This window comes from Sus scrofa, chromosome 14 (genome assembly GCF_054392235.1).
Source record: "Sus scrofa isolate SSC_HxYL_T2T_F1_AM1 chromosome 14, Sscrofa_HxYL_maternal_Yorkshire_Landrace_v2.0, whole genome shotgun sequence".
Classification (NCBI taxonomy): Eukaryota; Metazoa; Chordata; class Mammalia; order Artiodactyla; family Suidae; genus Sus; species Sus scrofa.
In genome coordinates this window covers 118,333,078-118,357,736 of record NC_139396.1, presented here as the reverse complement: position 1 = coordinate 118,357,736, position 24,659 = coordinate 118,333,078, and the positions used below count along the sequence as shown (strand labels likewise).

Genomic DNA, 24,659 nt, shown 5'->3' with positions numbered 1-24,659 from the left:
AGACGTAATGCAGTACATACTGTACGATTCTAAGTACATACATGTGAAGTCACGATAGCAGGGATCACTTTTGTGAAAAAAGTGGAATAGGGACTGGTAGGATCATAAGGCTAGGCTTCTGGGTCCTAATTAATTTCTATTTCTGGATCTGAAAAGTGATTATACAGGGGTGTTCACTATGTTAATATTCATTAAACTACATGATTTATGGTTTGTATACTCTTCCTTGCACATATCTCCATGAAATCATTTAATTTAAAGGATGCATGTACATCAAAATATACTTGCATGTAGGTGTACTGGGATATGTACAAATTCAAATGTTATCTAATTAGATGAAATACAGATTATTTTATTGTCTCCTTTTAACTTTTATATATTTTTCCAATTTTTGCTGAAAAGGGCTACTTTGCTTTTATAACAAAAATCAGTTTAACAAAGGTTGTATCTTTAAAAGTTGTGTTAGAGTGAAAACCAGTACAAAGATGTGCCTTTATAGCAGCAGTCATTCTTATTCTGCCTGAGGGTGAACAAGACATTAAAATGGACAGCCTAGAGCCAAAATCTAAGAATAGCCACACTAGGGTTTGCTGACCTTCCTTCCAACTGCTTGCATAAAGTGCCAGTCTATCTGTATTCCCCTGTCAATCTACTGTACGGGTGTCCAGCCTGTTCTTTAAAATTCTGATTCTTGACACTATGGAGTGGATGTTTTCAGACTATTCTGTGTCCTCAGTCAAAGGCTGTGGTCTATAACTGGAAGATATAAGAACTGGGTCACTAAGTGAACTAGGAACAACAAGGTCACCATTTCTGTGTTAGCAGGGTCTGAAATTTAAGGACTATGTAGATATATTTCTCCATATTTTAGTGAATTGTACATGAAAAGAAGAATGTCCATGTCTCTGGCAGAAATGTAAAGTAATAAACATATGTAGAATAATCTCTAGCTTATATATTTCTGGAAAAGTGGTCTGAATTTACTTGCATCAGAAACACTTGGTTAATTGTTAAAAATGAAGATTTGGGGGCTACACATTAGAAACTATTGACTCTATTCTGCAATATTAAAATTATCATTTTGCAATTTGTTTCACATAAATTGTCAGCAATCCTTTTGATTTAAGAAAGGTCCATCTACCTGGGGTCTGTGCTCATTAAATATCTTTTGTAAAACTTTTGATTACTAAAGTTAAAGGGTTAATTTTACTATAATTTTACAGAGGACGAAATCTAAATGTTTAGATAAGAAAAGTGCTATCAAAATATGAGACTATTATTACTTTGTAATCATTTTCTTCTTCAAAAACCCACTATCTGTGCCCATGTATCAGTTCAGCCCCAAAATTATATAAATGATGAAATTAACTGAGGAACCTTTTGTTTGAAAGTTAAGCGTTTCTTTCTCTACTGGTATTATTAATACAAACTTTTGAAAACAAAACAACTTTAAAGGGTTAGAATTTTAATGCTGAATAAGACATTGGTTATAAGAATGAAAAAAATGGGGATTTAGAAATGCTAAGTGATTTGCCCAAGGGGAATTGATATTAACAGGTATTGAATAACGGGAAAAAAAAAGCTCTAAACCACTAATTTTAATATAGAGCTAATTTTCAGCTTTTGATGTGGACAAAGCCATAATTAGCAGATTGAAACTATGCCAGATAGCTTAATATACTATTTCTTTTCCATCTTTATTCTTGTGTAAAAAATCTTACTTTCAAGGCCAGAGGTAAAAGGTCCTAGCTAATATTACTTCCATTAATTTCTGATTTATAATGTGACATATCTCAAAGCTATGTTATTATGTTTTTTTCCCAATTCTAGTGCTTGACCTGAAACCTTATTAATTTTACTCTAAGTATACTCCTTACTCTATGCTGAATGATTCCTTCTATTTAGAATTTTCCCACTCAGTTATTTCCTAGCCAAGTTACCCATTAACTTTCATCATAAGTCAAAGTTTTCAATTATTTTCTTCTTGAGATTCTCACTGACTTCTTTATATATATCTTACACAGGCTTACTGTGTTAAGGGCATAGTATATGTAAAAATTAATCTCAGATTTTATTTTTATTCACTTGTCTAATATTTAAGAGTCCTCTATAGGCCCCACTATTTACTAAAACTGTTATGTATATTTTATGTTCCATGTATAACTGCTTATTTAATGTTTGAAAAATGGCTAATAGCTTATTATAGGCAGATTATAATTACCAAATTTAAAAAATAATCCAAGCCTATTTTTCTATTTTTTCAATTAAGATCACAAAACTGTCTATTATCAATTTTTTGTTTTGATCATGATAAACTCTCAAGAGTGTTCCTCAAATAAACATGAGGAGAGCATTATATGTCCCCACTGGGCTTATTTTATAGATCAAAGAAGTCATTTCAAGCAATCTGGAGATGTACTGCTTTTGAACTGCGTGAGTCTTGCCTAGAAGTTTATATTGAATTTGAAATTATTTCCAGAGAACAGTGCTGAGTTGGTCCATAACCACTTGACTAAAGACAGAAGCTACACTATGGCATAGAAATGATTGAAAAAAACAGTTCAATAAAGCATTGCCAACAACTGAAATATTACAGTGCTTAAAAATCAGAATGATGGCAGTTGTGAGGTCGATTAAATAAAATAATTAAATCATTTTACAAAACTCCTGGATGATTAAACAATTTATTCATCATTTTTTTTAAGTACCCAGGAAATAAAATTTATCTTTTCTAGAATTAGAGGATTGGTTAAACCACTTCACTTAGGAAGGACTAGTCAGGAATCCAAGTGCTATTACAACTAACCTGTGGAATCAGGCAACTTAGTTTCCTAATTGCTTCAAGATATTCATGCACACATTCCTTTCTGCCCATCCCACCCGCTTCTACCAAAAAAGTGACATTAAAGGAAATAGAGTCAACACAGTAAAACTGTAGGGACTGTCCATTGCTGAGCTGGTGATGGATACAGTAGAAAACTTCTTAGACTAAGTCAGGTTTCATTTTCCCCATAAATTGAGTAAGAATGCTAATCCCAAGTACCTATTCTGTCAAGTCCAAAACTTCGTCTCCTGTTTCAGAGTATAGATTTGTCCGGTTAAAAGAGCCCACTGGAGAAGAGACACTTTGGTAGTTTTAAGCAGCTGCTCCAGGTGAAAAATGGTTTAATTCATGAATTCATGGTTGTAATAAATTGTTGTAGAGTGTAAAACTACAAGGCTCTCCTAAATTCTTTAACACTGGTTTTAAAGCCCTTTCCCCCAAGGAGAGTACTCACCCCATCCGGACGGCCATCAGAAGCAGTGACAATCAGAATGTAGCGATCAGTGCTTTCCCGGTCCAGTGCTTTCCCTAAGGTTAGAATCCCAGTACTAGTGACAGAGAAAACAGATAAACAAATGAGGCACAAAAAAGATTATGTCACAGGGAGTCTTTCTACTACTGTGAACTACTTTTGATAGGTTTTTTTCCCCCTTCAGCAAGCATAGCTTGAGTATTTAAGATGTATGATTGAGGATTCATGTTGAAAACTGAAAAAGGCTTTTAAGGCTGTTGAGCTTCTTAACAAATAATAAAAAATTGCCAGACTGAATGAGACAACGGAGTTGATCCTCTAGACTCCAATAAAATAAAATATGCTTAATTCTTTCCAGGCAGAAAGATATCTATCTGGTTTGTGATTACTTCAATGATGCAAGAGTCCACTTATCTTCAGCAGCTTCATAATCCTTTGAGTAAAGAAATGATTTCTTAAATCTAATCTATATCACCATTCCCATTCTTTGTCACATATGCATTCACTATGGAAATGCAAATGTTTAAATTTCATCCTTGATAAATCCCAGAGATTAAAATGTATTTTTCTTTCTTTTCAAATTTCAAAATAAGTAAGGCTTATTGAATAAAATTAGAAAATATACAGTGGAATATTAAAAACTTTCATAGATATTATGGTTATTTTTATAATATTTATTTATTTATTGTCTTTTCTAGGGCCGCACCCATGGCACATGGAGGTTCCCAGGCTAGGGGTCTAATCAGAGCTGTAGCTGCTGGCCTATGCCAGAGCCACAGCAACACAGGATCTAAGCTGTGTCTGCAACCTACGCCACAGCTCACAGCAACACTGGATCCTTAACCCACAGAGCAAGGCCAGGGATCGAACACCTCATGGTTCCTAGTCGGATTCATTAACCACTTCACCATGACCGGAAATTTTATTTTTATAATATTTCTTTTATTCTCTAACCATATTTAAATACATTATAATTTCTTTCAAAAGAGCAATCAGGCTGCATATATTACATTCTTTTTAAGATAATATAATTTTATAAGCATTCATTCTCTCATTTTATAATCTATAAAAACAAATTCTTTTCTTGATACATTAACAAATTTACCATTTTGTCCTTCTTTTAAAATGTAGATCTTCCTTAATTTAAGTATCATGTATGATGGGAGATGAACTGCCTTTGGGAAAATTCTCATACTTAGAATGTTTTTAATATTAATTCTTAATTTTTTCACTGTTTAGAATAAATACTTTCAGACATTTAAGATTTTATTCTCCAATGTAGTTTGTTTTATAAGAATTTGGTCACTTGCAATGCTCTTTAAAACAGGTTTTACATTTCTGTCTTAGATATTACAATCTGACATTGTACATGACTTTTTTTGGGGGGGACATGATATGTAGCAGCTTGATGTGGGAATCTCAGTTCCCAGACCAGGGATTGAATCTGGGCCTCAGAGGTGAAAGCACTGGGTCCTAAACACCAGACCACCAGGGAACTCCATATACATGACATTTTAAATAAGGTCTAACATGCACGTACTGTGAAGGAGTGGCTACATTAATTTGACAAAACATTAAAATATTTATCAAGTATAAAAACAATTTGTTTTTGATTGATCAAAGGCTTTCATTTTAATGCATGTGTTTTTGCTGTTACAGTGTAATTTAAGGAATTCATACCAGATATGGTAGCCTGGGTACAGAGAGTCAATGTCAATGAATAAACAACAGGGTGCAGTTACTCTGTTTGATTTGTTTTATTGTTGTTACTGGTATGGACTTTTAAAAAGTTCTAAACATATGGTATGACTCTGGAAAAACTGACTTCGCTTCTTGTGCATTTTAAAACGTTTTGTCCAAGTAACTGAAAACCAATTCCCAGAGTAGTTCATAACACTCAGGTTTGGATCAACTTCCTACACTGCAGATGGTTCAGATAATCTCATTCTAAAATGACATTCAAAGAAAAAAGTAAGGCATTTATTGCTTCTGAGACCTATTCACAAGAACCTGAAGCAATCGGAAATCTGAAAATTTATTCATGGTAAAATGAGTGAAAAAAGATAATTGAGTTATTGTTTTCCATTTTCCCCCTAAGTTTAAGGTTCGATATTCTATATTATTCCCTGCACAGTAAATTAGGATATCACTAGAAATTTGGATTGTGTTACCACTTAGAGCCACAGCGTATCTAAATAGCTTATTTTTAACAGTTCGGTGATTATTATGGAAATAGACAGGATATTTGGGAAATGGAAAAAGAAAGAAAGAACAGGTAGTGTAACTGAAAGACTAGTTCATTGGTACACAGAAGCATCTTTTCATGAAACTCCAGAAATAACTGGAAAGGAGGACTCGCTACCAGCTGGAAGGAAGCCTCAGAGCAGGATACATTAAGTTGTGTTTAGAAATGCAGTAAATCAGAGTTCCCGTCATGGCTCAGTGGTTAATGAATCTGACTAGGAACCATGAGGTTGCAGGTTTGATCCCTGGCCTTGCTCAGTGGGTTAAGGATCCGGCGTTGCCGTCAGCTGTGGTGTAGGTTGCAGATGCGGCTTGGATCCCGCTATTGCTGTGGCTCTGGTGTAGGCCGGTGGGTACAGCTCTGATTAGACCCCTAGCCTGGGAACCTCCATATGCGGTGGGAGCAGCCCTAGAAAAGGCAAAAGGACAAAAAAAAAAAAAAAAAAAAGAGAGAGAGAGAGAAAGAAAGAAAGAAAGAAATGCAGTAAATCTTAAAAGTCCATCTGTTAAAAATACATAAGAATCACTCCTGATAAAACAACAGTAATGGTGGTACCTAAATTTTACCCAATTTAAAGTATATTGAACAGGAGTGATAGTGAAAATTATGAAGTAAAGTAGGCAGTTTGAAGAGATGGTCTCTCCACAGAAGCACTGGGAAATGAAGCAGGAAAGATCAGGAACAACTATGATTGGACTCTGGAAAAGGTTTTAGCACAAATGACGGCAGAATTAAGAAAAAGGCAACCTCAAAATGATAGTAAAGATTTGTGCTATTTGACTTGTCCTTGACCCATCCCTCCCTGGCTTAGATTAGTCTTGAAGATGGAAATTGACATCCCAGTGGGATATTTGCATTCCTGTTTCTCAAGGTAGCAGAACTATCTTTATTCATAAAGAATTGTGTTTATCTATTTCAACTGGTCTGGAGGCTGCCTGAAGTAATAATATATAGTGTTTGTCTTTATTTTGCCTAACTCAGAACTCACTCAAGGCAGAAAAGCGGTGGGTATTCCTGGAAAACAATGTAAGTCAGGGAGTAGCATGAAGCCAGCTGAGGCACAATTTATGTTTGCACGCAATGGAACCCCAAAAGCTTGGAAGGAAAAATTGGGTAGAGAGTTTCTTGGGAAATTAGGGCATTCAAAAGTACATGTGTATTCTGGTGAATAGAACAGAGAGTCCAGAAATGAATCCATATGTCTGTGGCCAATTGATTTTCAACAAGAATGCCAAGATCATTCAATAGGAAAAGAATAGTCTCTTTATCAAATAGTGCTGGAGCAATTGCAGATCTACATGTAAAAGAATGAAACTGGATTATCTCACACCATATACAAAAGTTAACTCAAAATGGACAAACAATCTATATGAAAGTACTGAAAACATAAAACTCTTAGACAAAAACAGGGATAAATCTTCATGATTTGGAGTTTAACAATGGATTCTTACATATGATGACAAAAGCATGAAGAACAAAAGGAAAAATAGACAAATTGAGCTACCTCAAAATTAAAATTTTTGTGCATCAAAGTACATTATCAAGAAAGTTAAAAAAAACTACAAAATGGAAGAAAATATCTGTAAATCATGTATCTGATAAGAATCTGTTTCCCCTAACAAATAAAAGACACCATACAACTTAACGAAAAAAGACAAACAACCCAATTAAAAAATTGGCAGAGAATTTGAATAGATATTTCTCCAAAGAAGATATACAAATGGCAAATAAGCACCTGAAAAGATGCCAACATCATTAGTCATCAGGGAAATACAAATCAAAACTACAACAAAATACTACTTCACACTCAGTAGGATGGCTATAATTAACAAAACAGTTGGGAAAATAATGTGTTAATGAAAATGTGGAGGAACTAAAACCCTTGCACAGTGCTGGTGGGAATGTGAAGTGGTTAAATAACCAGGGAAAACAGTTTGGCAGTTCTTCAAAAAGCAAATAATTACAATATGACTGAGCAATTCCAACTCTGAGTATATATTCAAAAGAATTCAAAACAGGTATTTAAATACATGTACAATGAACATTCCTCAGTATCCATAATAGGCAAAACATAGAAAAAATACCCACATTTTCATCAATCTATAAATGGACAAACAAATTGTTATATATGTATGTAACAGAATATTATGCAATTCTAAAAAGGAATGAAGTATTGAGATATGCTTGAACATGGATGAACTTTGAAACATTAGGCTAAGTGAAAAAAAGTGAGACACAAAAGGTCACATATTGTGTCATTCTATTTATAGGAAACATTCAAAATAAATAAGTTCACAGAGGCAGAACGCAACTTAGTGGTTGCCAGCACCAGAGTGGAAGGGCAAACAGGGAGTGACTGCTTCATGGGTTTGTGTTTCTTTTTGGAAGGATGACAATATTCTGGAACTAGATAGAATTGATAGTTGTACAACATCGTGAGTCAACTAAATGCCACTGAGTTGTTGACTTTAAAATGGTAAAGTTTATGCTATGTCAATTTAACCTCAATTATATTGATTACATTTCACAGAATTCCCTCACCAAACTTGAAGGCTATATTCCTGATATATATTGTGCTTAACAAAATCAAGCTCTTTTAGACAATGTGTTGGTTTGCCAAACCACAAAAATGGTGTTCAAAAGCTGTTTAAACAACACAGATTAAAAAGTAGTAGAGGGTGTCTACTTCCAAACAAATCCACCTGCTAGCATTTAAATTCTATTTCTATATGTGTTCATCTTCTCAAATTACCCCGTTCATTAGAAAATAGTGCAGCAACATAATTGCGGACTGAAAGAGATTATCTCACAAGTTTCATGTTTTGTATACTATGCTTCCTTTAATCCTTTTCAATTCATTCTACTAGTTGTGATTTAACATCATTTATACTTATAAGTGTCTAAGTCTCATCATGCTGATTCATCATGCTGATTCAGGCATCATGTTTTAGGCCTTATAATGACATTTAGAGAGGTTAGAGTGTACTTCAAAATGTGTGATTGTGTCTAGTTTGATATGGCGTTCCACGTTAAATAGTAGTGATTAACATACCCAGACAAACCGAAAGAGTTAGATACTGGCAGCAGTTCAGGAAAAGATGATGGCGCATGAACTAAGGGAGTAGAGTGAAGGATGCAAGAATGGTGATCTGAGTATGTATTTTGAAAGTAGAGCTAACGGAAAAAAAATGCTTATCATCTTTCTTACACGTTAATCTTCAATGTAGTTTAAACTGGTATGAAAACATAATCAAGCTTTAAATTTAGTGTCAATATTAATTTAGTCACATAGTAAGAAATAAAAATGCAAGTGAAGATAGAAAATTTTCAAATAAAGTTCTAACAAAGGCAAATCATTCATGTTTACTTATAATGAATGTTTGCTGAATAAATATTTGCTGAATCATATGAAACTATTGACATGAAGATATGAAAACATTAAAATAATGCATTACACTGCAGAACCATAAAGATCCAGCCATTTAATTAATGGTATTGAATGATTTACATAATGAATGATTGTGATCTGTAAGCAACAAGGCCTTTTCTTTTTAAAGGACAAATTTCTTTCTTGGCCATATGACTAATTCAATTCATTAAAATGAATATAATTCAACACTTGGTAAATATATACCAGCTACCAGCATTGAAATGATTATTCATTACTACTAATTTTTTTAAGAATTATAAAAATTTTTTTTTTTTTTATTTTCCCACTGTACAGCAAGGGGGTCAGGTTATCCTTAGATGTATACATTGCAGTTACAGTTTTTTCCCCCACCCTTTCTTCTGTTGCGACATGAGTATCTAGACATAGTTCTCAATGCTATTCAGCAGGATCTCCTTGTAAATCTATTCTGGATATTTATATTTCAACGGAAAATATAAAGTAACGGTATTATAATGATTATTGCTAAAATTGGCATCATAGCATAAAACAATATAATATTTAACATAAACAATAAGGCATGACATTTTTGTTGTTTTAAGGAGGAAAATGTAAGCAAAGCCAGTATTTGGATGAATTGAAGCATTTGATAACTGATGACAGAATATTATTTTCTATTATTTCTTGAGAGAGCACCCCAACTATTCAAATCTTTACAATATACATAGAAGTGGTGATGCAAATTTGCACAAGTATCCCAGAAGTTTCAAAGAGGGAAGGGATTAAAATATCAAATTTCCCCACTTTCAAATGTGTTGAAATATATTGCTAATGGTCTAGGATAGCCTATAAATATCAAGGGGAACAATAGCAATGAGACAGCTGAAATAAAATTATCATCAATTAATATACAATATCTGTGAGTCTGTTTCTGTTCTGCAAATAAGTTCATTTGCATCCTTTTTTAAGATCCCACATATAAGGGATATTATATGATGTTTCTTTCACTAACTTCACATAGTACGCCAATCTCAAGGTCCATCCATGTTGCTGCAAATGACCTTATTTCATTCTTTTTTAAGACTAATATTCCACTGTATATATGTACTACATATTCTTTATCCATTTATCTGTCTATGGACATTTAGGTTGCTTCCGTGTCTTGGCTATTGTAAATAGTGCTAGGATGGACTGGCAATTTGGGTTTGGCATATGCATCCTGAGGTATATGGAATGATTGGCCAGCAGAGACCTACTGTATAGCACAGGGAACTCTACCCAATATTCTGTAATAACCTATATGGGAAAAGAATCTGAAAAACATGGATATGTACATACGTATAACTGAACCATTTTGTTACACAGCAGAAATTATCATAACATTGTAAATCAAATATAATTCAGCAGAATTTAAAAAAAAAGATAAGAGGCAATGGGGCCAGTATACTGGACACTGAATCAAAAATAATCATCAACAGAGACCATGCACTCATCACAGAGACCTGCCCTACCCTAGCTGTTTGGAAGCAATTTGCATTTAAGATATTTCTGTCTGATGAGGTCAATTCAGACAGAGAGGATACTGCACTGATATGTTTTACCCCTTGAAAAACCTCTGTGACCCAGGTAGGTGTCTCTCTGGTTTAAATATTATAAATGAGAGAAGTAGTAGAGAAATACTTGCTAATATAGCAGCACAAGTGAGAATGTCTTTGGTAAAACTTGTTGTTTATTAGCATTCATTAATAACCAGCGGTTGTAAAATCCTTCAGCATCAAGAGAAAAACAGATAAACACAAGAATGGACAATTCAACAGAGACAGTAAGACCCTGGCTTCCTGTTTACCAGGAGAAGTGAAAGCTTCATTGTTTTCTTGTTTTTATCAGCTTTATTTTTTTAATTTTTATTTATTTATTTTTTAACATTTTATTTTTTATTTATATTTATTTATTTACTTATTTATAATTGTCATTTCCCCAATGAATTTTTTTTTTCTACAGTACAGCATGGTGACCCAGTTACACATACACGTACACATTCTATTTTCTCACATTTATCAAAAGAAAATCAGGGACTTGGAGAATAGACTTGTGGTTGCCAAGGGGGAGGGGAAAGGAGTGGGGTGGATTGGGAGCTTGGTGTTAATAGATGCAAACTATTGCCTTTGGAATGGATTAGCAATGAGATCCTGCTGTGTAGCACTGGGAACTATGTCTAGTCACTTATGATGGAGCATGATATCAGCTTTATTGACACATAATTCACATATCCTTGAATGTACCCATTTAAAGTGTACAAGTCAATATATTTTAGTGCATTTGCTGAGTTGTTCAACTATCACCACAATCAATTTTAGGATATTTTCACCATTGTATCTTTTAGCAGTCACTCCCTATTCACTCCCAACCCCCAGCCTCAGTCATCCTGTAGCTTATTTTCAGTCTCCATAGATTTGCCTATTGCAGACATTTCATACAGATGGAATCATACCAAATACGGTCTTTTGTGAATGACTTCTTTCACTTAGCATTAGGTCCTCAAGGTGTATCCATGTCTTAGCATGTTTTGGTACTTGTTTTCCTTTATTGATGAATAATAGTCTATCAACATGTTGTTAATTCATTTCATCTGTAGACAGGTATTAGGGTTGTTTCCACATTTTGCATTGTAAATAATTCTATCATCAACATTTTTGTGCATCTTTTTATGTGTGTATAGGTTTTTTTTTTCTCTTGAATAGGAACAGATGGAATTGCTGTGTTGTACAGCAACTCTATGTTTATTTAGAGGAAATGAGAAATAGTTTTCCAGAGTATACATTTTACATTCCCATCAGAAATATATGAGAATTCTGGTATCTCAAATCCTCACCCATATATGCTAGTTCCTTTCTTTTTCATTATAGCCATTCTAAGAGGATGTGAAGTGGTATTTCATGATTAATGGCTAGAAAATATGAGCATACTTCCACATGCTTATTGACTATACATAAATCTTCTTTGGACAAATGTCTAAATTCTTGTCCATTTTTATTTAGACTATTTATCTGTTTATTTTTGAGTTGGAATAGTTCTTTACATATTTTTCATATATATCCCTTATTATATATTTTATTTAAAATATTTTCTTTCAGTCTATGGAGTTGTCTTGCACTTTCTTAATGGTGCCATTTGTAACACAATTTTTTCAAATTTTGTTGAAGTCCAATTTAATATTCTCATTAATCATTTCTGCTTTTTATATCATATCTAAGAAAGCACTGCTAATCCGAGTCATGAAGACGTACTTCTTCAATCTGCACTTTCTTCTAAGTTACATAGTTTTATCTCTTATATTTAGGCCTATGATACACTTTGAGTTAATTTTTACAAATAGTGTGAGGAAAGATCATTTTTATTGCATGCTATCCCTACTTCATTTGTTGAAAAGAGCATTCTTTTCTAATTGGATTGACTTGCTCCCTCACTTTTAAAAAAAATCAATGTGTCATAAATATTGAGTCATTTCTGAACTCTTGAACTCTTATCTTTATCCTAGTGATCCAGACACCCAGTACTATGCAGTCCTGATTACTGTTAAAGTGTGCCTTTTATGAAGTTTTCTTTCTTTAAGGACAATTTTAAATTATAGCTAATTTATGATTTGTATATGCTGATGGGAAAAAAACTTAGAAAGTAAAGTTTTCCCATTTTTTAAGTGGGAATCTATTCATCTAAGAGATCTAAAAGTCTGGGAAATACTGTTTCCAGGCATACACACTCATGCCTCTATCATCTTAAGTCAATGTGAAACTGCAGGAGTTCCTTATAACACCAAGTGACCAAACGTGGTTCCCTTGATTTGGCATTATGTTCCTGAGACTTAAGCTGAGCCTGGCTAATTTGTCAAGTTTTTCACTTTATAACCATAGGATACATTTAGATTTTCATTCTTTCACTGAGTAAAAACCCTTATGACCACACAGAAAACATCAGAGAGAGAGCAAGAACATCTCTTTGACAAACCAGCCACGTGTGACAGCAGAATGACTACTTTGCTATTGCAGAAGAGATACAAAGCAAACTTCAATGCCTTCTTTAATACTGTCGTCAGCTTTCTCAATAGTTATGATTGACATTATCTCTGAAGCATTCAGAGAGGTGACTAGAATGACACAGATACCGACCTCAAAGAGGCTTAGAATGGACATGAAATATTTTTATCTTAGCTTTTTTAGAATATACTTACATTACTCAAAAATTGAAGAATGGACTTTTGTGGCACCTTAAATGCATCTGAATTACATTTTCTCTTACAAAATTCCTTTTGAATGAACAATTAACTGCCAAGTTAATCTTTGTAGAAACACCCTTGTTATTATGAGTAGCTGACAACTTTAAAGAGATCTAATTAATCCCAAGTTATACCTGCAAATGAAATGTTTCCACCTCAGTGGATTTTACCTAGTAAAAATGTTTAAAATAAATAAAGAATCTCCTGGGTATGATTTCTGGATTCAGAATTACCCCATCCCCCAGCTTGCATTAACATGCACAGAAAAAAAAGTAAAATAAAACTACAAACAGCTGAAAGTCTCTGATTAGAAGTCTGTTCTCTTGCCACCAGTACATTAACATTTTAAAAAAGAAAAAAAAATTTAGAAATTATTTTTAGCTTACGTTTCTGAGAGGTTAAAAACTCGCTGGGGATCTCCATTCTCAATGGCATATGTTATTGGGTCACCCTCTCGATCAGTTGCCTTCAGAGAGAAAATATAAGTTAATGATTAAGTAATTCATATGGTTTCTATTCAGTACAATGTAACATAGAAACTTGAAACTAATAGTACAGTGGACCCCTGATACCTTAAAGAATAAAGATTAAGACATGGGGTAATGACTAGATGAAAAATTAAGAATTTCATATCTGATGTCAGCATTTTTGATATTTTATTTCATCTGAAAGTTGTAACAGTGAATCAGAATAATACTTCCTGAATGTATACATAATCTTCTGGTGGGAAATATGGTAATAGGGTTTACTTATTTAATTTTATATGAATAATTTAAACAAGTGTGTTACACTTTATGTAAATGTTTTAGTGTCAAGAAATTATTTAATGCACCTTTTTTTTTTTTCCTTATCTGTAAGGCTTAGTGGTTGAGAACTCTGAATCTGGAGCCAGAGAGCCTGAATTCAAAATTGGGTTTCATTTACTGCTTGTGTGGTTATTTCTCAATTTCTTCATTTGCAAAATGAGAACTATAACAATACAAAAGTCAATAGATGTTGGGAGGCTTAAATGAAATAATCTATGTTAAAACACATAGACTAACATCTGGCACATTGTAAGTTTCATTAAATATTAACCTTTTCTTTCCCTTCTTTACTCAAGTCATAGAAGATAAAACCTACAGCTTCTGACTTTGAGTTTTGGGTTTCTCTTACCCAAAATAAAGATATACATTCTTGTTTGTGGCACTTGAGTCTAGGATTTTACCATCTAAAATATCCAATCATTTCCTTTTCAATGATTCATTAAGTCACCTTATGAAAGACTTGAGTGAAAAAAAGAAATCTGGATGATATAAAAGGGATGTGAGAGGGATCTGCCTAAGCATGACCCCAGGGGAAGGAAAAATATCATTTTAAGTTACTTGGCTGGCAGTGATACCAATCTCTCTGACTGGCAGACACTGCCCTGGAGTTGCCAGACCTAAGACAGTAGTAGTTTAGTTGTGTCCTTTCAAAGACCAGACAGTAAATGTCCTAGCCATAAGAGGGAGAGTGTGAAATCCCATGTCCAGACCAACAGGGAGCACTGATTCTACATGCACATCAAATGGCTTTGACATGGTTTTCATAGGCCTGGTCATGGAAGAACCTTATCAGCCACCGTAACGGATAGATAGACAGAAACCTTTTTTGGAATACAGAAGCTCCAGAGTCCAGGGACAACTAAATAATAACACATAATATTAACTAAATCTTAGGTTCTGTGGGAGAAGTTTTGTTGGGTCATTTAAAAGTGGCTCCTCTGTAAAACACCTCCTTCACATGGCTTCCATAGCATCATATTCTTCTGTTTTTATTTCTACCTTATGGGTTTCTACTTACTTTCCCTTTCTGATTTTTCTTCATCTATAAGAAATATTTACAAACCAGCTCCACTGGTTTGTTCTTGAACCTCACTGACTTGATCCTTTCACTCAGCTGTATAGCTTTAAAACTATTTCTATGCTGAACACTCTCCTATCTCTAAATCATCCCTTTCCTCTGAATTTCAGACCTATATCCAGTAGCCTTTTTGAATCCCCAGTTAGATGAATTAATAGCATCCCCAATTTAAAATATTAAAACTCCACAATCTTGATCTCTCTGCTGCTCCTCCACAGCTCAAGGAAAAACAACCTGCTGCTTTTAGTCTTTGTTATCTCAGTAAATAGCAGCAACTACATCCTCTTACTAGCTCAGGCCTCAGCTTGACTATAAATGATCACTCTTACCCCCCAATGTAAGCCACTGGCAAATCCCATTTGTTTTGTATTTACAATATTTGCAGGATCTGGTTGTTTCTGAAGTATAAACACCATCTTCCTTACAGATTATGTAATATAAATGTTATTAGTGGCCATGCTTTCTCTCTTGCACTTTCACTGAGGCCAATTTTTAATTAAGCAAAGTGATCATTTTTTTTTCAGGGCAAGATTTTTTTTTTTTTTTTTTTTTTTGTCTTTTTGCTATTTCTTTGGGCCACTTCCACGGCATATGGAGGTTCCCAGGCTAGGGGTCTAATCAGAACTGTAGCCACCGGCCTACGCCAGAGCCACAGCAACGCGGGATCCGAGCCGCGTCTGCAACCTACACCACAGCTGACGACAACGCCGGATCGTTAACCCACTGAGCAAGGGCAGGGACCGAACCCGCAACCTCATGGTTCCTAGTGGGATTCGTTAACCACTGCGCCACGAGGGGAACTCCGAGATTTTTTTTTTTTTTTTTTTTTTAAGTAGTAAGGCTACTGCATTATTACACATTATTCCATACACATTTACACTCACACATACATGCAAACACACATACAAAATGAAATTAAACAGTAAAATACAATGAAATAATAAATTACTTAGGGTAATTAATATCGTTGAAACATTTAAATCTAAAACTTTAAATTTCACTAAGTTAATTATAATGGAAGTGTTAAGGTAGAGAGTAAGAAACAAAATAATCAAAAAAAAAATCCACAGACACTCAATGGAATTGATAGTAGAAGATGATATTTTCTCCTTCTTCCTTGTTCTTTTCCAGAAAAGTATTAGTAAAAATGATAAAATGGAACTGCAAATAATGATACTCAGTTCAATTCTGAAAAAAAAAGAATTACGCTATGTCTAGATACTCTGTTTTGTCACTAAATAACTCACACTAAATGTTTTCTGTTGTTTTCCTCTTTCTATGAGTCATTTTTACCTTTCATATTGAGATGATTTATTGTCACATATTTTATTTGATTTCATAAAAGCCAGAAGAAATAGATTCTGCAGCAGATAACTTTGTGTAAATAATTTTAAATCCAGATGAACGTTTAACTGTAAACCTTCCTTCTAATATACCAGGTCTTCTCTAATACTATCCACAGAGAGTACCGTGAATGTTGTGTCACTTTGCACATGTAAGTCATTATTTTGCTAAGTTACTAAAATAATAACAGGAATTTCTATAAGATTCTCAATTTTTTTTTTTTTTTTTTTTGTCTTTTTGCTATTTCTTGGGCCACTCCTGTGGCACATGGAGTTTCCCAGGCTAGGGGTCGAATCTGAGCTGTAGCCACCAGCCTGCACCAGAGCCACCGCAACTCGGGATCCGAGCCGCGTCTGCGACCTACACCACAGCTCATGGCAACGCCAGATCCACTGAGCAAGGCCAGGGATCGAACCTGCAACCTCACAGTTCCTAGTCAGATTCATTAACCACTGTGCCACGATGGTAACTCCAAGATTCTCAACTTTTTTTTAGCCAAATTAATCACTTTTTCTTTTTGCTTTTTTGCTTTCTAGGGGTCAAACATGTGGCATATGGAAATTCCTAGGCTAGAGGTTGAACTAGAGCTGCGGCTGCCGGTCTACACCACTGAGCCACCATGGGTACTCACAAATTAATCACTTTCAATCCCAGAGGTATCATGGGACATTTCTTCAGTTTTGTTAGACCATTTAAATACTTCAAGCTGTTAAGGAATATGAGAGCCAATAGTTTGCCTATTGCCTTCGTATGTGAGATTATACCCTTATTGGAAAATTAAAATACCCAAGATCTAGAAGAAAATCCTTATTTGATTGTTTTCTCCTTTTGATCCTTTTAGCCAATTCTTTGTTGTTTTTTTCAGGTTTTGTGGCAAACAGTGTAGTAATTAGGGAGGAGTCACAATTTCCCAAATAAACAAGGGGGAAATGGTGCTATCTTGTTGAGAGTGCTGAGTTCTGAAATCCATTGAATGGATTAGCTCTTATATAAGTATCATATATCTCTATATACCAACATCTAAAGTAATAAATAATGCATAATAATTGGAAAATCAGCAGAATCAATGATTTTTTTGAGAATTAAGATTTGATAATATGCATATATACAACTTAAAATACATTTCTAAAAACTCTTTTGGGGGCCACACTTGCAGTGTATGAAAGTTCCCAAGCTAGAAGTTGAATCAGAGCTGCAGCTGCCAGCCTGTGCCACAGCCACAGCAACATGGTATCTGAGCTGTGTCTGCGACCTGCTTCACATCTCACAGCAACTCAGATTCTAATTCACTGAGTAAGGCCAGGGATCAAACCTGTGTCCTCATGGATACTAGTTGGGCTTGTTACCGCTGTGCAGTGATGGGAACTCTTAAAAACATCTTTTAAATAATTTTTTCGTATATAAGTATAACCAGTCTTCTCTACATGATGGGAAGAAATTTATATATAATACAGAATAGTGAATCCTAAACTTAAAATTTGTCAACTACTTACTATATGTAGAAATTACACTTACATGCCTTATCTCATTTAAGCCTTGTGGTGACCTTAAAGGCAAATGGGGAATGCAAGACATAAATTATATTACTGTTTTGACCATCATTCCAATTAGAGTTCTGTATAGTGAATTTGAAGATATATCTTTTTTAATTTAGAAATAATTGTGACTGGTTCATCCTAAAAAAAGGAGAGTCTAGAGTTAGTTAATATTTTCCAAACTTTGGGAAAAAAAACATTTCCTATGCCTTTATTTTTGATCAGTGAAGTCCAAGATGAGCCCTTTATTCAAGATCTGAAAGAAGTGTGAGAATAGCCATCTTCCCCAAGCTTATCATAATGCTTACTGTTTGGGCTCTGGAGTCAGCCACCTTGCTTTCAGCCCTGGCTGAAATATTTACTCTCAGGCAAGATTCCTAACTTCAAAGTAAAATTAATAATAATACCAACAGTATTTATGTTCTTCTTCTTTTTTTTTAGGGCCACACTCATGGCATATGGAAATTCCTAGGCAAGGGATGGAATTGGAGCTGCAGCTGCCAGCCTACATCATAGGTACAGAAACGCCAGGTCTGAGACACATCTGCGACCTACACCACTACTGACAGCAAAACCAGATCCTCAACCCATGGAGTGGGACCAAGGATCGAACCTGCATCCTTATGGATACTAGTCAGGTTCGTTACCAGTGAGCCACAATGGAAACTCCAGTGTTTACTTATTAATTCAACAAATATTTATTGAACATCTACACTGTGTTAAACACTGGCACTTCGACAGGAAACAATAGAGATAAAAAGTCTTCCTTTGTGCAGCTTATACTGCACTGATGGAAAGAGAGAAAAAACAAAATAATATATAGCTATTTACATAAAGTATACTATACATAATCACATGCTATTTATATATATTATATAAGTATAAAGAATTTATATACAAAACTATATATAATTATCATATATTTATATAGTATATAGTTTTCAGATCCATATAAGTGCTATGAAATTGTAAAATAATTCAGGTAGAACACATAGGGAGGGCAGGGTGAGAGTTAGTCCTGATGTATAGGTTATCAGGAAAGTGATCAGAAAATTGTAAAAATCTGGCAAACACTTGTAAAAGGTGAGAGAGCAAGTCCTGTGGGAGGAGTCCACCAGGCAAAGGGCCTAGCAAGTGAAAAGGTGATGAGGTAAAGACATATCTACTGAGTTTGAGGAACAGCAAGCAAGTGGAAGACTCAATCCTGTTTTACTTGGCCTTGAGTAAACAACCTGAGGTTCAGTACATCAGGTTCAATGATGAAAGGATGCTCACTTTGGAGAACTTGCAAGTGATGGAATTCAGTCATTGGTTTTCTGATACATGTTTAACAACATGTGAACTAAGATAAATCTAGTTTTTCCTTTATTTTTGCTTGACAGAGAATATCTTTAAAGATCAAAGCAGCAAATCTTTCTAGTCTGCTTAAGCAGATTACTCACTGTATTGAAACTCGTCACCCATTTTTCAGAAGCACAACAAGAACACAAAAGGATTTACCTAAAAAAACAATGTGCTTTTTTGTTTCTTTAAAATATTTTTATTGAAGAATAGTTGATTTACAATATTGTGTTAATTTATGCTGAGGAACAAAATGATTCCATTATAAATGTATATAAATATACTTTTTCATATTCTTTTCCATTTATCGGACATTAGAGTTCCCGTTGCTATGCAGTAGGACCTTGTTGCTTATCCATCTTATATATAGTAGTTCACCTCTGCTAATCCCAAACTCCCAATCCTTCCTTCCCCACACGCCTCCCTCTTTGCTACTACAAATCTGTTCTCTATGTCTGTAAGTCTGTTTTTGTTTCATAGATATGTTCATTTGTGTCATATTTTAGATTCCACATGTAAGTGATATCATATGGTATTTCTCTTTCTCTTACTTATTTCGTTTACTATGATGATCCCTAAGTGGATCAATGTTGCTGCAAATGGCATTATTTCATTTTTTATCATTTATTTATATATATGTATATTTTCTACTGTACAGCATGGTGACTCAGTTACACTTACATGTGTTAAAAAATGTGCTTAGCCACTGGAAAATAGGAATTTTGTAAAAGAAAACAAATCTTCTCTAACCTAATATTCTGTTCCTATTAAAAATGAACAGTGATCAGATACCATCTGGTTGAATATACTTTATGCACACAGGATGATGTGTGCATATTCACAAGACATTAAGGTGAAGTACCTGCCCTTAGGGATGCTAAGAAAGATAAAATCAATGTATTTGGATGGTCTTTTGTTTTCTCATTTAAACAAACAAGTTCTGATTTATGCTGTTAAACTGCTTGAGAACAAGAACTGAAGCTTTCAATTCAGGACAGCAGTGTTTCCAAAAATGTGTGTGCACTCCCGGGATAAATTATTGATCCTCCAACAAAATCATAATGTTTATAAGTATATTTCAGTATGACTTTATCTACACTTTTCTATGTCAAGTATGTTGCTTTGTCACTTATGATTCTGATATAAAGTTTCTTTTTGTGATAAATTCATTTATGTAAAAAGGTCAGTTTAATTTTTAAAAAGTAAAAAAAATAACAATAACATGCAAATATAGCATATACGAAATTTTTAAAATGCAGCTAATCTAGAATGATATAATATGTAAGCACATCTTAAGACCTTTCATTCTGTCTGTTATACTATGTTTTGCTACTCCATTCACTCTCCCTCTTTCCTATGTGATTATTAACACCCTCTCCTCAGGTCTCCAACTTATCCTACCCCATCTTTACTCTCTGCTAGTGACCCTGATTGTTGTTTCACCGAGGAAATTGAGGAATTTTCTGTAAGATATCCAAATTTCATATATATATATATATCGATCATCCTAAGCACATACTACATCTTTCCTCCTATTACTGATCATGCACTCTGATCTCCCATTTAGGGCAAGATATGGGGAAAGAGTTTTGCATTCTACTTTTTTGAATTGTTCTCTTCCCATCTTTCTTTAAACCAGTCATACTTCTAACCTTCCCACAACTACTGCACTGAAACTGCTCTTTTCAACATCACGGATGCATTTCCTATTAGTGAAATAGTATACTGATCAATTCACAATCCTTGTTTTTGTTTCTTTGTTTTGCTTATTTTTAATGTGACCAATCAGTAGCATTAGAAATAACTGATTTCTCCCTTCTCCTTGATGCACCTTCTTCCCTTAGTTTCCAGGACACATGTACCTCTGAGTCTATTTCTAGTCCTCGTCTCCTCAGCATCTTAAAACCAGTCTTTGGATGTGGTCTACATTCACTCACTTAAGAACCTCAAGTTTTTGTATGTAAATGCCCAAGACTTCAAGTGTATGTTTTCAGTCCATATTTATTCCCCAAACTCATATTCAACTGCCTACTCAATTGTTTCAATTAGATGTAACAAGACATTTCAAGTTAAATATGTCTCAAGTTGAAATTCTTCCTCCTCTGACATTCTTTTAATTCTGTTTAATGGAAATTCAATCGTTCTAGTTGTTAAGACTATATATCAGTAAACATTCTTAACTTTACTCTTCTCTCCCATATCCCATTATCAACAATCCTATAGTTTCTATCTACAAAATACAATGAAGATGAAACCATGTCTCATCATTTCCATTTTCACTCTAGGTCTAGTCTAGACTATTGAAATAACATCTTATAATTCTTTTCCATAATTTCTTACATGCCTCCACCATAAACTATTCTCAATAGAGAATTCAGAATAATGCTTTAAAATTTTAAGTGTATTCATGCTACTGCTCTACTCAAATTCTCCCATTAAAGTACCTGATTTCACTCAGAGTAGTTATCTCTACACCTTCCTCATTACCTGATGATTTCATTTCTATTGTTTTCCTCTTCCCTTACTTTAATCCAGTCCCACTGGTATCTTTGTTCTTCCTCAAGCATGCAGGCAGGCCTGAACTTCAGGGTCTTTGTACTTGCACCAAAAATACTCTTCCCCACATATGCCTGTGGGTCATCTTCTCACCTTATTCAACTCTTTGCTAATGTCACCTCAGAGAAATTATCACTGATCAAATTGTAATCCCCTCTGTACTTCCCCTCCATTTTCCCTCCTATATTTTTCCACATAGCACTATTATCACCTTCTGAAATTCTACATAACTCTCTTATATATTTTCTTCATTTTTGTTTTCTTTTTCTAGAATGTAAGGTCCATGAAAGCAGCCCTATTGTCTGCTTTGTTACTGATATGACTTAGCACTTGCAATGAGGGCCCATTTTTGCACATTCTGTGCCTGGGAGAGTAAATTTAGTGTAATAAAGGAACGAGGAAGTGTAGTGATCCAGTTTTGTCTTATATTTCACTCAACTTCATTTACAGGAAGGAAAATTATCTGTTTTGATATCCACATCACATATTTTGTGTTTGTCTCTCTCAATTTCTTCCAAACTTGAGACAGAAAAGAGAGGGGTGTGTGTATGTGTGTACATGTGTGCGTGTGTGCATGTGTGTACATGTGTGTGTGAATGTGTATATATGTGCATATTATTATTTTTTACACCTTGAGAATAAATGCCTTTTGTCAAAACATATTCCAAAGGGATATTAGTAAGCATATCTTAGTATATCAGATATCTTTACCTATTACTACCAGAATATTTGCTTATTATATTAATAAATGTTACACATGAGTACTAAATATTGAAATGAAAGGTTATGAATGATGTGGATTATATGAACAAAGTGTAAGAACCCAAGGAGCTCCTTGGCATTTAGAACAGGAACCAAAAGCCAATTCTACAAGAGTATGGGTTCAACCTAACGATTCAATTTCTTACTCTGATGCTAACTAAAACATTAACTGAGTTCTGTCTCTAAAATACTGTTTGGTTTGCCTAAAGTGAACTTAAAGGTAAGATGTCGTTAGGTACATCAAAGGAAAATCTTATATGCTAATATGTATGCTTATGTGTAGTAGTATTTGACTTGAGACATACTTTTTAAAGCAGTTGTAAAGTTGTAACAGAGAATATTAACCATCTTTTATCACTACCTATTGGTTCCTACAAATAATAATCAAGAATAATTATTATGTAAACACATTTGACCCTGGCCAGTTTACAACTTTCAAGATTTGGTAATAAACTGAATAGATAAAATTCAGAAACAAAGTTTTTTTGGCTGTGCCCACATGTGAAAGCTCCTGGGTCAGAGATCGAACCCATGACACAGAAACGAAATGAGACAAAGCAGTGAAAACTCTGGGTCCTTAACCTACTGAGTCCCCAGGGAACTCCCAGAAACAACATTTTAAAAGCTAAAATATATCTTTCTACAAGATGGTTCTTGTTCAGTTTTAAATAAATTGAACTGTTTTTTGTTGTTGTTGCCCTTTTAGGGCCTGTGAAAGTCCAGAGATATACAAATCCTACTCTTAAACTCTTGTACTTCAGTTCCAGGGTTTCTCTAGCTCAACTTCAGATCTATACACTATTCTAACTAATTTGTTTTCCCCGACTTCAACACATTAAAACAAGATTTATTTTTCATAATAATAGTGTTAATAAAGCCAGGTAAACTGAATGAAATAAGTATAGAACTAATGGTGTGACAGTATCTAGGGGAAAAAGCAGAAAATCTAACTTAAAAAAGAACAAATTAGCATAGGGGTCAGAGGCCAATTGTTCATTAAGTTTCAATATCACAGTGCCATCTGTTGATATAAACAATTTAGAAATAAGTAGTCACAGTATTCTGAGTTGAATATGCCCAAAGAAAAAAATGTATTGGATAATTATGAACAAAAAATATTTAATGCTAGGAGTCAGGAATAAGTTATACAATATAGTCCCCATCTGTGAGAAAATTGTGATCATTTGTGACCAAGATCCTGAGAAGCAGATAATGTTTAGTATCCTTTGGCTAAGGAAACACTTATAAAAATAAACCAAAGCTAGTAAACATAAGATTAAGGGTCTAGTTTTAATTATCTCACTTTTAACAACCTGAACTGAAGTGTGTCTGTGAACTTATATTCTCAACTATAAACTAAGAAAAATAACACTTGAAATATACATTCTATATAATTGATGTAGAATCAGATGAGGGAATGGTTGTTTAGGAAATTCTAGAATTCCATTCAAACAAAAAGCATTGCTTAAGAAATTTAAGTTGTAACTAAGTTCTTGGGATTTGGAGTAAAAACATTATAAATGAAACCTGTCGTTTATTAGTGACGTAATTTTGCATAAGTCACTAAGCCTGTTTATGTCTCAGTGACCCCACGTGTCATATTGAAATAAAATGGCATCTAACTCAGGATTATTGTAATGATTAAATGAAATAGTCCATATCTAAGATGCAGCTTAGTGCATAACATGTACTTAATAAATACCTACTATTGATGTTAATATTAAGAAAGAAAAATACATAATACACCTTAGGAAAAAAAAATCTGTAAAGTGTTGCTTTTCAAAGAGCATACCCTTCAGGAATCTATAGAATTCATTTTTATGGAAGACTCTACGATGTAGGATACATGCCATGCTACCATATCAACAAACAGGTAAAACAAATTTTCTAGTCCTACCCCAAAATTTTCGTTTATGAGATGGTATGGTTTCTTTAGCACTGCTTGTTCTTTAATCCACTTTATGTCTTGCTAATAACAAAATGAAACAAAATCAAAACTCCATTAAATGCCTGAAAACTGTATCAGAAAGGAAAG

General features: G+C 34.1%; 1 protein-coding gene across 34 annotated transcripts in view; it reads right to left on the bottom strand.

Moving 5' to 3' along the window:
- Positions 1-24,659, bottom strand: part of PCDH15 (protocadherin related 15) — a 1,617,506-nt gene that overhangs the window by 215,852 nt on the left and 1,376,995 nt on the right. For all 34 annotated transcript variants that reach the window (XR_014827612.1, XR_014827610.1, XR_014827605.1 and 31 more), the window contains 2 exons: positions 13,589-13,668; positions 3,279-3,372 (listed from right to left, as the gene is read on the bottom strand). Coding sequence is in view for 13 of the 34 variants with exons in the window: in XM_084996683.1 (XP_084852809.1) it covers positions 3,279-3,372; positions 13,589-13,668 (174 nt within the window). In the remaining 21 variants the exon portion in view is untranslated. The remainder of the gene's footprint in view (positions 1-3,278; positions 3,373-13,588; positions 13,669-24,659) is intronic.